Source organism: Lutra lutra, chromosome 1 (assembly GCF_902655055.1).
Source record: "Lutra lutra chromosome 1, mLutLut1.2, whole genome shotgun sequence".
NCBI lineage: Eukaryota > Metazoa > Chordata > Mammalia > Carnivora > Mustelidae > Lutra > Lutra lutra.
In genome coordinates, this window is record NC_062278.1 from 203,017,408 (window position 1) to 203,030,580 (window position 13,173).

At 39.4% G+C, this 13,173-nt stretch overlaps 1 protein-coding gene across 4 annotated transcripts in view; it reads left to right on the plus strand.

The window, feature by feature from the left end:
• DCAF1 (DDB1 and CUL4 associated factor 1) overlaps positions 1–13,173 on the plus strand; it is an 84,830-nt gene that overhangs the window by 53,828 nt on the left and 17,829 nt on the right. For all 4 annotated transcript variants that reach the window (XM_047693105.1, XM_047693098.1, XM_047693120.1 and 1 more), the window contains exons 16-22: positions 460–542; positions 1,124–1,208; positions 3,723–3,956; positions 4,539–4,632; positions 5,191–5,295; positions 5,505–5,578; positions 6,302–6,403. In XM_047693105.1, coding sequence (XP_047549061.1) covers positions 460–542; positions 1,124–1,208; positions 3,723–3,956; positions 4,539–4,632; positions 5,191–5,295; positions 5,505–5,578; positions 6,302–6,403 — 777 coding nt within the window. The remainder of the gene's footprint in view (positions 1–459; positions 543–1,123; positions 1,209–3,722; positions 3,957–4,538; positions 4,633–5,190; positions 5,296–5,504; positions 5,579–6,301; positions 6,404–13,173) is intronic.

Genomic DNA, 13,173 nt, shown 5'->3' on the forward strand with positions numbered 1-13,173 from the left:
GATAATTTTCCTGATTTTTGAGTAAAGAAGACTCAGTTTTGTTGTTGTTGTTGTTTTTGTTTTTTAATTTTAAGAGTTTTAAGCTAAGAAAGTCTAGCAAATTTTGGTTGACTGATATTTCAGGTGAGGGGAGACTGAGGAATATGGCCAAATATTAAGAAAGGAGGAACCACCTTTGATATCTTTCCAAGTTTTTTCTTCCCCTACCCTTGGAACTATTGTATTTTTTGTTATTAGGTCAGGAGAATTTAGTATTTTCTTAAATTCAGGTATTTTTAGGACATTGCATGTGCACATACTTAAATTCTAGCAGCTTCAACCATTTCTTGGTTCTTTGGAGCTTTTCTATTTTCTATATGATATGACAGTATTTTTTAAGCTTGTATTTTAAAATGCTAAGGGCAAATAGCCTTTATATAAATATGTGATTACCCACTGTGGGCCTCCTCCTTCTTTTAGGATGGGTCCTTACTCCTGACATCTGCTACTTGGAGCCAGCCTCTGTCTGCACTTTGGGGAATGAAATCAGTATTTGATATGAAGTATGTAACTACTTTTACAACTTTAGTCTTTCTGTTCTGCAATTTACCTAATTTATATTCCCTTCATCCAATTCTTCAACTTGAAGCCTTTTGGGAAAAGATGAATGCTGTGAGTTATGCTAATTTCTCTCTTCCTCATCTGTGACTTATGTTTAATAAGACTGTATCCTTTTTAGTTCCAGGATATTCTTAACAAGTATTCTTACCACTCCCATCACACAACTGACCCTTCACTAATCCAAAATGGCACATCTTTGTATTTTCTCATGTTCACATATGATAGTGGCACTTTTTGCTGGGGCATGTTTCAAAGACATGTGTGGCCTATTAGCCATTTTTTTTTAAACCAAGTAACTCCTGTTAATTACTTATAATTAATTATTTTGGATCTTCTTGGTCAAACATGGAGGAAATTTTTTTTTTTTTTAAATCATAAGTGTACAATTTTTCCTCTTTGGTTGTTGGGAATCCTCAGATGTGTATGGTCAGGCAGCAGGGTGAGAATCATGTTTATTTTCAGTCAGTTGAGTGAGTATGTTCTAAGGGTCCATCACTTAGGTACTTCTGTTGTTTGTCCATAGGCATTCCTTCACAGAAGATCACTATGTTGAGTTCAGTAAGCATTCTCAGGATCGGGTCATAGGTACAAAAGGAGACATTGCCCACGTAAGTACTTAAGAATCCACTGCTTTCAAGCTAATTATACCCATTTGTTTGTACTCAAAGCTTCTGGACTGAAGGATGGTCCTAAGGGCAACAGCAAATTGCCTAGTGATATTCTTTTTAAATAGAATCTAGCAGTGTAATAAAGTAGTTCTAAGCTACATGGGACCAAACATGAACTAATCTGGCAACTCGGGAGAGATGTCATTAGCATAGCAGTTACTTTCAAATACTTAGTTTTAGGTGAAATGTAAGTCCGTGCCTCTATGAAGCCTCACCGGGGAGACAGTTAACAGAGGAGCAAATATATGGTATGTTAGATGTCGGTGCTGCCAAGCAAAAGAAGCAGGGTAGGAGGTAGGAAGTGGCGGTGGTGGTGTGGAGGACTTGTGTGTTTTATCTAGGATAATCAGTATCACTAATTGGATGATTTGAAGGAAGTGTGGGTGTCATGTAGCAGTCTGGGAGGAAAGTGTTTTAAGATGCAGGGAATGTCAAGGGAAAAGCCCTTACTTGGGAGGTGGGAGAGAGAGGAGGGGAGAACAGGTCAGTGTCGGGAAAGGGGGCGACACATATCATAGTAGTATCTTACAGGGTGTTGTTAGGACCTCTGACTTTTCCTCTGAGATGCAGATACTGGAGGGTGAGCAGAGGACACATGATTAGATGTAAAGTTCCTGAAGTGTGATTCTGGCTTCTGTGAGAGAAGCAAGAGCAGGCCTTCCAGTTAAGATGTCGTGTCAGCACACATGTGAGGGCTGCAGGGGGACTGGGCCCAGGTGGTCATGGCACAGGTGATGAGAAGTGATACAGCTGGGCCCTGGGATTCTGGACACATGCAGTTTGTTATTCTATTAGACATTCAAGTAGGGAATGGGCAGTTGGCTATACAAAATGGGAGTTCAGGAGAGAGGTCTGGGATAGGAGATACAAATACAGGAGTTATCTACATGTCGGTAGTCTTTAGAGCCATGAACCTGGATGAGATCATTAAGGAGGCTAGGGATGAGAACTGTGGGGACAGTCCTGGCATGTGCCAATATTTCAGATTTGCCACATGAGGAGGGACTTGGGAAGGAGACCAGGGGGAATGGCCAGTAAGGGAGAAGACCTTAGGAAAAAGATGTGCCACAGAAGGCGAGGGAAGATTCTTTTGAGGAATACATGATCAGCTGAGTCAGAAACTATTGATGGGTATGTAAGATGAGAATTGAGAGGTACTGTTGATTGCATAATATGGAGCTTACTGTTAACTACATGAGGAGCTAGTTCTGTGCACCAGGGTGACAGTCTGATTAGAGTAGGTTCATGTGAGAACAGGAAAGTGGAGACAGTGAGTAGAGACAAATTTTATAAGTGTGTTTGCTGAAAAGCAGAATTGGGGTATAGTAGCTTGGAAAGGGGGGTGTGGGGAATATGGGAGTATGAAGGGAGGGTTTCTCTCAAACTTTTCATTTGAAAATAGTGAAATAAAGTTGAAAGAGTGGTGCATATACCTACCACCTAGATTCAGCAGTGTAACGTTTTGCCATTTTCTGTCTAAATACGTATGTTTGTGTTTCTGAATCATTTGAAAGTAAGTTGCAGATATCATGACATTTTATCTTTGAGTCTTACAGAATGCATATTCTAGCAATAAGGACATTTTACTGTATAATCACACTCTATTACCAAATATAAGAAAATTATACTAATTCCCAAATATCATCTGATATCCATTTCATACTCAGTTTTCCCCATTGTTCCTGATATGTTTGGTTTCAAATGCTTTTTGTTTTTTTTGAACCAGGATCCAGCCAAGATTCACATATTGCATTTGGTTGTTATGTCTCACTAATGTTTTAAAGCCAAGAACCATTTCTCCAGTTTTCATGACACTGACTTTTGAAGAGACCAGGCTAGTTGTCTTGTCCCATGATCTCGATTTGTTTGTTTTCTTGTGGTGTCTCCTTATTTGTTCCTACATTAAAGGAGGATTTTATTTTAAAAGATTGGGAATATTACAGCATATGTGTAAACTGATGGGAAAGATCTGGTCTCTGCATGGGTTGCACATTATAGACTTTGAAACTTCTGGTATTGCAGGGCTAAAAATATTGGGAGATTTTAAGGAGAAAGGGTATTTCATTGATGCCTTTTTCCAAAAAGTGGCCCTTTTAATAGTATTCCATGAGTAATTATTGGTCAATCCATATGAATTTCTCCATTTCAATCGTAGAAACATTTTCTGTTTAAGAAAGGGGTAGGGGTAAAAGAGGGTTTTCGTATCTATTGCATTCTCTCTTTTCATTTTCTTGTGGGAAAGAGACTTTTCAAACCTTGAATGGGAACCAAAGCACTTAAACTTTGCTTGGATTGGTATAGTCTTCCTACTTTTCAGATATTTTACAATATTAGGGCTTTCATGATTTTGGTGGGATTTGGAAAGCATGGAGCGATATTTTACACAACTTCTCTGTGAATTATCAATGGATGGATTGGTCTGATTTTTCTCTTCCCACCCCTTCTTCTCTAAAGATTTATGATATTCAGACTGGCAACAAGCTGTTGACTCTGTTTAACCCAGATCTTGCCAACAACTACAAGAGGAACTGTGCCACCTTTAATCCTACAGATGATCTTGTCTTAAATGATGGCGTCCTCTGGGATGTCCGCTCTGCACAGGCCATCCACAAGTTTGACAAGTTCAACATGAATATCAGTGGCGTTTTCCATCCGAATGGACTGGAGGTTATCATTAATACTGAGATTGTATCCTTTACACCTGTGTCTTATTTTCAATTTGTTAGCTGGTTTTTGATGCAGAAATTATCTTTCTACCAACATCCTGTCAAAGTATCCACACAGGTAATAATTTGGTGCCTCTCCTTTGACGTGTTAGTTAATCTCCAGTGGTTGATAATTACCAATGACTTGGACTAGCATGTTTTTCTTTGTACTGAGAAGAGTGAGCAGATTCCTGCCTTGTGCTTCTTTCAAGTATCAAACTGGCTTTTATGTCTTGAGGATTTTACTTTGGCACTACAGAAATCAATTGCTAGACATAAGAGCAAGATGAAGTGTTGCTATTGAGAGAATGGGAATTCGTGTTGCTTTCATGTATAAGAGGATACCATAGGAGATTTTCAGGGACATTATTCTATAATATACATTCTACATGCTTTTGTTTTACTTTGAAAGCATTTTTATTTTACTTCTTAAAAAAAAAAAACCTTAACTTTCAAAACATTCATATCTCACACAGAGGGGAAAAAAGTAATATTTCAGAATTTCCCATGAGGTTCCTTACGAAATTTTGTATAAAATAATTTTCCTTGACTGCTGTCCTCCTAGTGGGATCTTCGTACTTTCCATCTTTTACACACAGTTCCTGCTCTGGATCAGTGTCGTGTGGTGTTTAACCACACGGGGACAGTGATGTATGGAGGTAATAAACTTTTTACCTTTCTACATTCTTTTTCTTCCTTCTTTTTCCCCTCATTAATTTGATACTTTTGGTTTGGAAATGTCTCTGAAATGTGAATTGAAAAACATTTGAAGGTTGTAACATAAAAGACAAAATGAGAGCACAAATGGTGACAAAGTTTGTTAATGAAAATAATGTTGATTTAGGGTGAAAGGCCACTGACTTTGAAGATAACAAGTAAATCTTGTATAGAAAGAAATTTCTTGCATTAATTTCCCATCTCTGTCATCATCCTCCCAATATCATTATGAACTTGAAGAATCTTTGCTTTTCTGGTCTTGTGATGTTATAAGCCTGTAGCTGTAACACTTATTAAGAGCTAGAGGAGAGGTTGAGGATACTGTTTGGGGTATGCAAGTAGGATGCGCTGAGAGGAACGAACTAGACAGAGTGGATTTACTGCAAAGAAACTGAAGTCTTGATTGTCCATTAATATTTCTGCACTTGTGAATAGGGGATGTTTCTGATTTCTAATAGTGTTTTGCTCCTTGGCTACCTTTCCCCTTTCCTCCCCATTAGCTATGCTGCAGGCAGATGATGAAGATGACTTAATAGAAGAGAGGATGAAGAGCCCTTTTGGATCATCTTTTCGAACATTTAATGCAACTGACTACAAACCAATAGGTATGCATGAAAGAGCAGACATTGTTCATTTTGTCCTGTTTTGGTTTTCCTTATTTAAGATCCTCCCTTTTCTGTAATTTTTCACTGAAAGGCTGAGAAGTTATGGAAATATATGTGAACAGTCACCTTGAAATTCCTTTAGAGGAAAAGCTGGTTTTAAGGTCATAGCAAGAGTCCAGTCCTGAATCTTGTCACATTCTGTTTTCCAGCAACTATTGATGTGAAACGGAACATCTTTGACCTGTGTACAGACACCAAAGACTGCTATCTTGCTGTCATTGAGGTAAAGGGAGCCAGCAGAAACCCTGCTGTTTTGTTCTGATCTTTAGGATCATTTTCAAGTCATACAACAGGCATTTTTTTCTGATCTAAGATACGTTCTAAAGTTGATGCATTTCTGAAGGTAGTTATTGATAGCCTACTCATTTGATGGGGAGATATGTATTGTAAGAAAAATAATAAAATCCCAGTATAAAACAACATGGACACTGGGGAGCCTGGGTGGCTCAGTGGGTTAAAGCCTCTGCCTTCGGCTCAGGTCATGATCCTAGGGTCCTGGATCGAGCCCCGCATCGAGCTCTCTGCTCAGCAGGGAGCCTGCTTCCACCTCTCTCTCTATTTGCCTGCCTCTCTGCTTACTTGTGATCTCTGCCTGTCAAATAAATAAATAAAATCTTAAAAAAAACAATGTGGACAGTCTGTCACATTTTCTAATATCTCGGGTTCACTGTCATCCCTTTCTTAGAGGAGTCTGAATCTTGCCAGAGCAAGATCGTTCATTCCAAGGATGGTGGTCTCTCTTTTGCCTGTATCCCTTGCTCTGGGATCAGCCTTCTCATCTTGCTTTCTTTCCCTTTCTGTGTCCCAGGCATAACATTTTCAGAGTTAGTTCAAGAATTTTGGGTATCCGAAGAGTCAAGGTGCATGGGTTCCAGTCCTAACCGAGATGTAGATGTGCGCCTTCTGAAAACTAACTGCTCTTCATGCATTGAGTATTCTCTTTCAGAACCAAGGCAGCATGGATGCTCTGAATATGGACACAGTGTGCAGGCTGTATGAAGTGGGCAGGCAACGTTTGGCAGAGGATGAGGATGAAGAGGAGGACCAGGTCAGTAGTCTTGGAGATATCTTGTTGCTGAACAATGCTTTATAGAACAATATCTTATGCTTTTCTTTTTTTGCTGTAAAGATTTTTTAATATCAGCCTTTGTTCCCTGTTGGCATATTGTGCAGGCGTATCATCCATAAAATTACCAAAATAACCAAAACTCAGGAGAAGGCGGATGTTTGTTACTATAAACCTTTAACCCCAGTACCTGATGGTCCTGTGAGTTCCATTTGTAGATTAATTAGCAGTCACAGAAATTGTTTTGGAGGTTTCCTTGAACTCACTTTAGGGACCAGTGCCCTGTGTGGTTTCAGGATGAGGAGCCCCCATATTCTCAGGGTCAGTACAAAACCGAAAAGTCAGCCTGCTGAGATGGGTCCTAGAAATGGCTTAAGCTTTATAAAGGTCTGGTTTGCATTTTCTCAGTTTTATGGTGTAGTCTCTTTTCATAGTAATGGATTTGTAAGTAAAGATTTTGACACTTTTGGAAATTAAACATTTATTAAATGTGGGTGGATAGTATGTCTCACAGAATCTTAGTCTTTTTTTCATAGAGGATTTTAAGTTACGGTCATATTCTAGGTGCTTGCCTATGTGGTGTGTCAGTATCCGTTCTGAGGAGTTTCTTAAACTTCTGACTTTCAGCAGATCTTTCCTGTCAACTGGGGTCACACCACATTCTCTATGCATAAAGCTCCTATAAACATCCATGTATAGGCTTTTCTGTGGACATAAATTTCAACTCCTTTGGGTAAATATAAGGAGTGCTGTGCTAGATTGTATGGGATGAGTTATATTCAATTTCTTAAGAAAATGACAAGCTTTCTGCCAAAGAGGCTACTATATAATGTTTTGAATTTTTACCATCAGTAAATAAGAATTCTTGTTGTTTCACATCCTTACCAGCATTTGGTGTTGTCAGTGTTTTGGATTTTGGACATTCTAATAGGTATGTAGTAGTATATATCACTATTTAATTAAATTTAAAAATTAATAGACATTCCTTTAGTTGAACAGTCTCTACACATGACCAAAATGTGTCATTTGATTTTTTTGGAGTAGGCAAGAACTAAGGTCTTTCTGTTTTATGAGCCTGCTACAAATGTTTTCTGAAAATGATTTAACTGAACCTGTTGACACCCTTCCTGATGGCTGGTACAAGACCAAAAAGAAGGAGACTTTCTCCACAGTCCTTCTGGGCTCCTCCCCCATTTCAGGAAGCTTCTTTCTAAGTGAAAGGCTCTGTTGTTATTTTAATTTGCATCTCCCCCGCTGGCTTATCTTGTGGAGCATCTTTCCACATACTTATTTGCCATTTATAGGTCTTCTTTGGTGAAGTGTCAAAGCCATTGGCTTCTTTTTAAATTAGGTTGCTTGTGTTTTTGAGCTTTAAGAGTTCTTTGAATACTTTGGCTGATAGTATTTTATATGATATGTTATTTTCAAATATTTCCTCTTAGTTTGTGGCTTATCTTCTCATTCTCTTGACTGTGTCTTTCACAGAGCAGAAGTTTTTGTCTTCATGAAGTCTAGCTAATCAATTATTTCTTTCATGATTGTACCTTTGAGGTTGCATCTATAAAGTCTTCAAACTCAGGGTCATCTAGATTTTCTCCTGTTATTTAGGAGTTTTGTACTTTTGCATTTCACACTTAGGTCTGTGATTCTTACTGAGTTAATTTTTCTGAAGGGTGTAAGGTCTGTGTCTAGATTTATTTATTCTTTTTTTTTTTTTTTTTTTTTTTTGCTTATAAATGTCCAGTTTAGGGGCGCCTGGGTGGCTCAGTGGGTTAAAGCCTCTGCCTTTGGCTCAGGTCATGATCCCAGAGTTCTGGGATTGAGCCACTCATTGGGCTCTCTGCTCAGCGGGAAGCTTGCCTCCCGCCCCCTGTCTCTCTGCCTGCTTCTCTGCCTACTTGTGATCTCTGTCTGTCAAATAAATAAATAAAATCTTTAAAAAAAATATGTCCAGTTTAAATACCATTTGTTGAAGACTTTTTTCCCATTGTACTGCCCCTGCTCTTTTGTTGAGGATCATTTGACTATTTGGGGTGGTGGAGGAGGGCAGGAGGAGAGGGAGAGAATCTTAAGCAGGCTCCATGCCCCACGTAGAGCCCAACAGATGGCTCTATCCCACAACCCTGAGATGACTTGAGCTGAAATTAAGAGTTGGAGGCTTGACTGACTGAGCCACCCAGGTACCCTCAAATGACTATTTTTATGTGGATTTATTTCTAGGCTCTCTACTGTTCTGTTGATCTGTCTGTATTCTAAAATACCTCACTGACTCGGTTACTGTCACTTTATAGTAAGTTTTGAAGTTGTATAATGCCAGTCCTCCAACTTTGTTCTCCTTCACTATTGTGTTGACTGTTCTGGGTTGTTTTCTTCTCCATGTAAACTTTTTTTTTTTTTTTTAAAGATTATTTATTTATTTATTTATTTATTCGACAGAGAGAGATCACAAGTAGACGGAGAGGCAGGCAGAGAGAGAGAGAGAGAGAGAGAGGGAAACAGGCTCCCCGCTGAGCAGAGAGCCCGACGCGGGACTTGATCCCAGGACCCTGAGATCATGACCTGAGCCAAAGGCAGCGGCTTAACCCACTGAGCCACCCAGGCGCCCAAGATTATTTATTTATTTATTTGGTAGAAGGGACACAGTGAGAAAGGGAACACAAGCAGGTGGAGTGGGAGAGGGAGAAGCAGGCTTCCCGCTGAGCAGAGAGCCCAATGCAGGGCTCGATCCCAGGACCCTGGGATCATGACCTGAGGTGAAGGCAGACATCTAACGACTGAGCCACCCAGGTGCCCCTCCACATAAACTTTTTTTTTTTTAAATATTTTATTTATTATTTATTTGACAGAGATCATAAGCAGGCAGAGAGGCAGGCAGAGAGAGAGGAGGAAGCAGGCTCCCTGCTGAGCAGAGAGCCCGATGCGGGGCTCGATCCCAGGACCCTGAGATCATGACCTGAGCCGAAGGCAGTGGCTTAACCCACTGAGCCACCCAGGCGCCCCCCATATAAACTTTTGAATCAGTTTGTTGATATCTGCAACATAGCTGATTTTGAATGGGAGTGCCTTATATTTATTTATAGATCAGTTTAGGAAGATCTGACATCTTGACAGTATTGAGTCTTCCTGTCCATGAACATGGACTCTCTTCATTTATTTAGTTCTCTGATTTCTTTCATCAGAGTAATACAGTTTTCCTCCTACAGATTTTTTACATATTTTGTTACGTTTTACCTAAGTATTAAATTTTGAGAGGTGGGGCTAATGTAAGTGATACTGTGTTTTTAATTTTAGTTTCCACTTGTTCATTGCTCCGGTGCAGGAAAGCTGTTAAATAGGAAAGATTGTGAATTACTTTTGTGTCCTGCAGCACTTGCTGTAATTGTTTAATTCAGTTTTCAGTATCAGTTCTTTGGGATTTTCTGCATAGTCATATCATCTGCAAACATTGACTGTTTTATTTCTTCTTTCCTAGTCTGTACCCTTTTCCCCCCTCTTCTTACCTATTGTATTAACTAGGACTTCCAGTATGATGTTGAAAAGTAGTGATCTTGATTCTGATCTTAGCAGGAAAGTTCTCAGTTTTCTCACCATTAAGTATGGTATTAGCTGTGGTTTCTTAACAGTCCTTTATCTGGTTGAAGAAAGCTCCCCTCCATTCCAGTTTTACTCAGAGTTTTGTTATGGGTGTTGGGTTTTGTTAGTCTTTTTCTGAATCTGTTGATGCGATCTTTTTTCTATAGCCTGTTGAAGTAATGAATTACATTAATTGATTTTAAAATGTGAACCATCCTTGCGTAGCTATAATACATCCTATTTGGTTGTGGTGTATAATTCTTTCTATACAGTGTGCAATATGATTTGCTAATATTTCTTTGAGGATTTTTACATCTGTGTTCATGAAAGAGGTTGGACTGTAGTTTTCATTTCTTGTGCAGTAGTCCCCCCTCCCTCCCTTCCAGCCCCTCATTTGTAGTTTCACTTTCTGTGGTTTCACTTTCCATTGTTTCAGTTACCTGCAGTCAACTCCAGTTTGGAAACAGGTGACCCTCTTTCTGATGTATGGTCAGAAGGTCAGTAATAGCCTGCATCACAGTGCCTCATTCACCTCACTGCGTCTTACCATGTAGGCATTTTATCGTCTCACATCGTCACAAGAATACAATCAGATTTTGAAAGAGAGACCATATTCACATAAGTTACTAATTTCTTACTGTGCCTAATTTATAAACTAAACTTTATCATAGGCATGCATGTTTGGCAAAAACAACATACATGTAGGATTTGGTACTATCCTTATTTTCAGGCATCCATTGGGGTGGGTGTCTTGGAACATATCCCTGTTGGATAAGGAGGGGGGTACTACTATAATGTCTTTGGGGTTGGTATTAGGATAATGCTGGACTCATATGATGAATGAGAAAGTATTTTATCTGCTTCTGTCTTCTAGAAGAGATTTTAGAGAATTGATATACTTTTTTATGTTTAGTAGAATTCATCAGTGAACCCACGTGAGCCTGGTGCTTTCTGTTTTGGAAGGTTATTAATTATTGATTAAATTTCTTTAATAGCTAAACGCCTATTCAGATCATCTGTGCATTTTGGAAAATGGTGTCTGTCTTTCAAGGAGTGGTCTGTTTCATCTAGGTTATCAAATTTGTGGGCATACAGTTATTCATAGATTCTTTTTTTTTTTTTTAAGATTTTATTTATTTATTTGACAGAGTTCACAAGTAGGCCTCTAGAGAGGCAGGCAGAGAGAGAGGAAGGGAAGCAGACTCCCTGCTAAGCAGAGAGCCCAATGTGGGGCTCAATACCAGGACCCTGGGACCATGACCCGAGCTGAAGGCAGAGGCTTTAACCCACTGAGCCACCGAGGCACCCCTCATAGAATTCTTTTATCATTTTTTTATTTAAAGATTTAATTAATTAGTTTTTTTGAGAGAGAGGGAGAGTGCTCATGTGTGAGCAGGGAGAAGGGTAGTGGAATGTGGAGCCCAATGTGGAGCTTGGTTCCATGACCCTGAGATCATGACTTGAGCTGAGAGGCCAAGCTCAGCTCAACTGACTGAGCCACCAGGTGCCCCAGAATTCTTTTACCTTTTTATTGTCCATGGGGTCTATACTGATGTGTCCTCTCTTTCATTTCTGATGTTAGTAATTTGTGTCCTCTTTTTTTCTTAGCCTGGTTAGAGGCTTATCAATTTTATCGTCTTTTTTTTTTTTAAACTTTGTATTTATTTATTTGAGAGAGAGCAACAGAGAGCTTGAGCAGGGGAGGGGCAGAGGGAGAGGGAGAAGCAGGATCTGCACTGAGCAGTGAGCCTGACACGGGGCTCCATCCCAGGACCCTGGGATCACGACCTGAGCCCCCCAGTTGCCCCTAATTTTATCAGTCTTTTTAAAGAACCAGCTTTGACTGCATTGATTTCTCTATTAATTTCCTGTTTTCAATTTCATTGATATCTACTCTTGATTTCTACTCTTCTCTTCTGCTTGCTTTGGATTTGATTTGCTCTTCTATTTCTAGTTTTCTAAGGTGGAAGCTTAGCTTAGACAAGCTGTTCTTGTCTAATAATATGCATTCAGTACTGTAATTTTCCCTCTATGCACTAGTTGCACTGCACCCCACAGATTTTATAAGTGTGTGTTCATTTTCATTTAATGAAAATGCGTTTTTTGAGATTTCTTTGACTCATGCTATTCAGAAGTGTGTTTTTTAATCTCCAAGTATTTGGGGTTTGCTAACTATACTTCTGTTACTAGTTTTTAGTTTAATGCCATTGTGGTCTGAGAGCAAATATTATATGATTTCTTTTTTAAATTTGTTAAGGTGTGCTTCATGGCCCAGAATGTGTCTATCTTGGTGAATATTTCATGTGAGTTTGAGAAGAATGTGTATCTTGGCTTTTTAAATTCATGTTAGCATGGTATCTCTTTCTCCATGCATTTATTTTTGAAATGTGTGTTTTTATTTAAAGTGGGTTTCTAGGGGCGCCTGGGTGGCTCAGTGGGTTAAGCCGCTGCCTTCGGCTCAGGTCATGATCCCAGGTCCTGGGTTCGAGCCCCACATAGGGCTTTCTGCTCAGCAGGGAGCCTGCTTCCTCCTCTCTCTCTTCCTGCCTCTATGCTTACTTGTGATTTCTCTCTGTCAAATAAATAAATAAAATCTTAAAAAAAAAAAATAAAGTGGGTTTCTAGTGCACAATATGTGGTTGGTTGGGTCTTGTTTCTTTCTTTCTTTTTTTTTTTTTTTAAACTATTTATTTATTTGACAGAGATCACAAGTAGGCAGAGAGGCAGGCAGAGAGAGAGAGAGGAGGAAGCAGGCTCCTTGCTGAGCAGAGAGCCCGATGTGGGGCTCGATCCCAGGACCCTGAGATCATGACCTGAGCCGAAGACAGAGGCTTTAACCCACTGAGCCACCCAGGCGCCCCTGGGTCTTGCTTCTTGATCCACATGGATAATGTCTTTTGATTGATGTGTTTGGAGTATTGACATTCCCAGTGATTATTGGTATAGTTGGCTTCATTTCTGTACTTGTTACTGATTTCTCTTTGTTGCCCTCGTTTTTTGTTTCTGTTTTTGTCTGCTACTCTTTATAGTGTTTTGTGGTTTTAATTGAGCATTTTTCTAGGTTTCGACTCTCTTCTTTGTTGGCATATTAGTTATACTTTTTTTAGTGGTTCTCCTAGAGGTTGCTATATATATACCTTTACATGTAATCCAAGTCCACTTTCAGATGACACTACCTC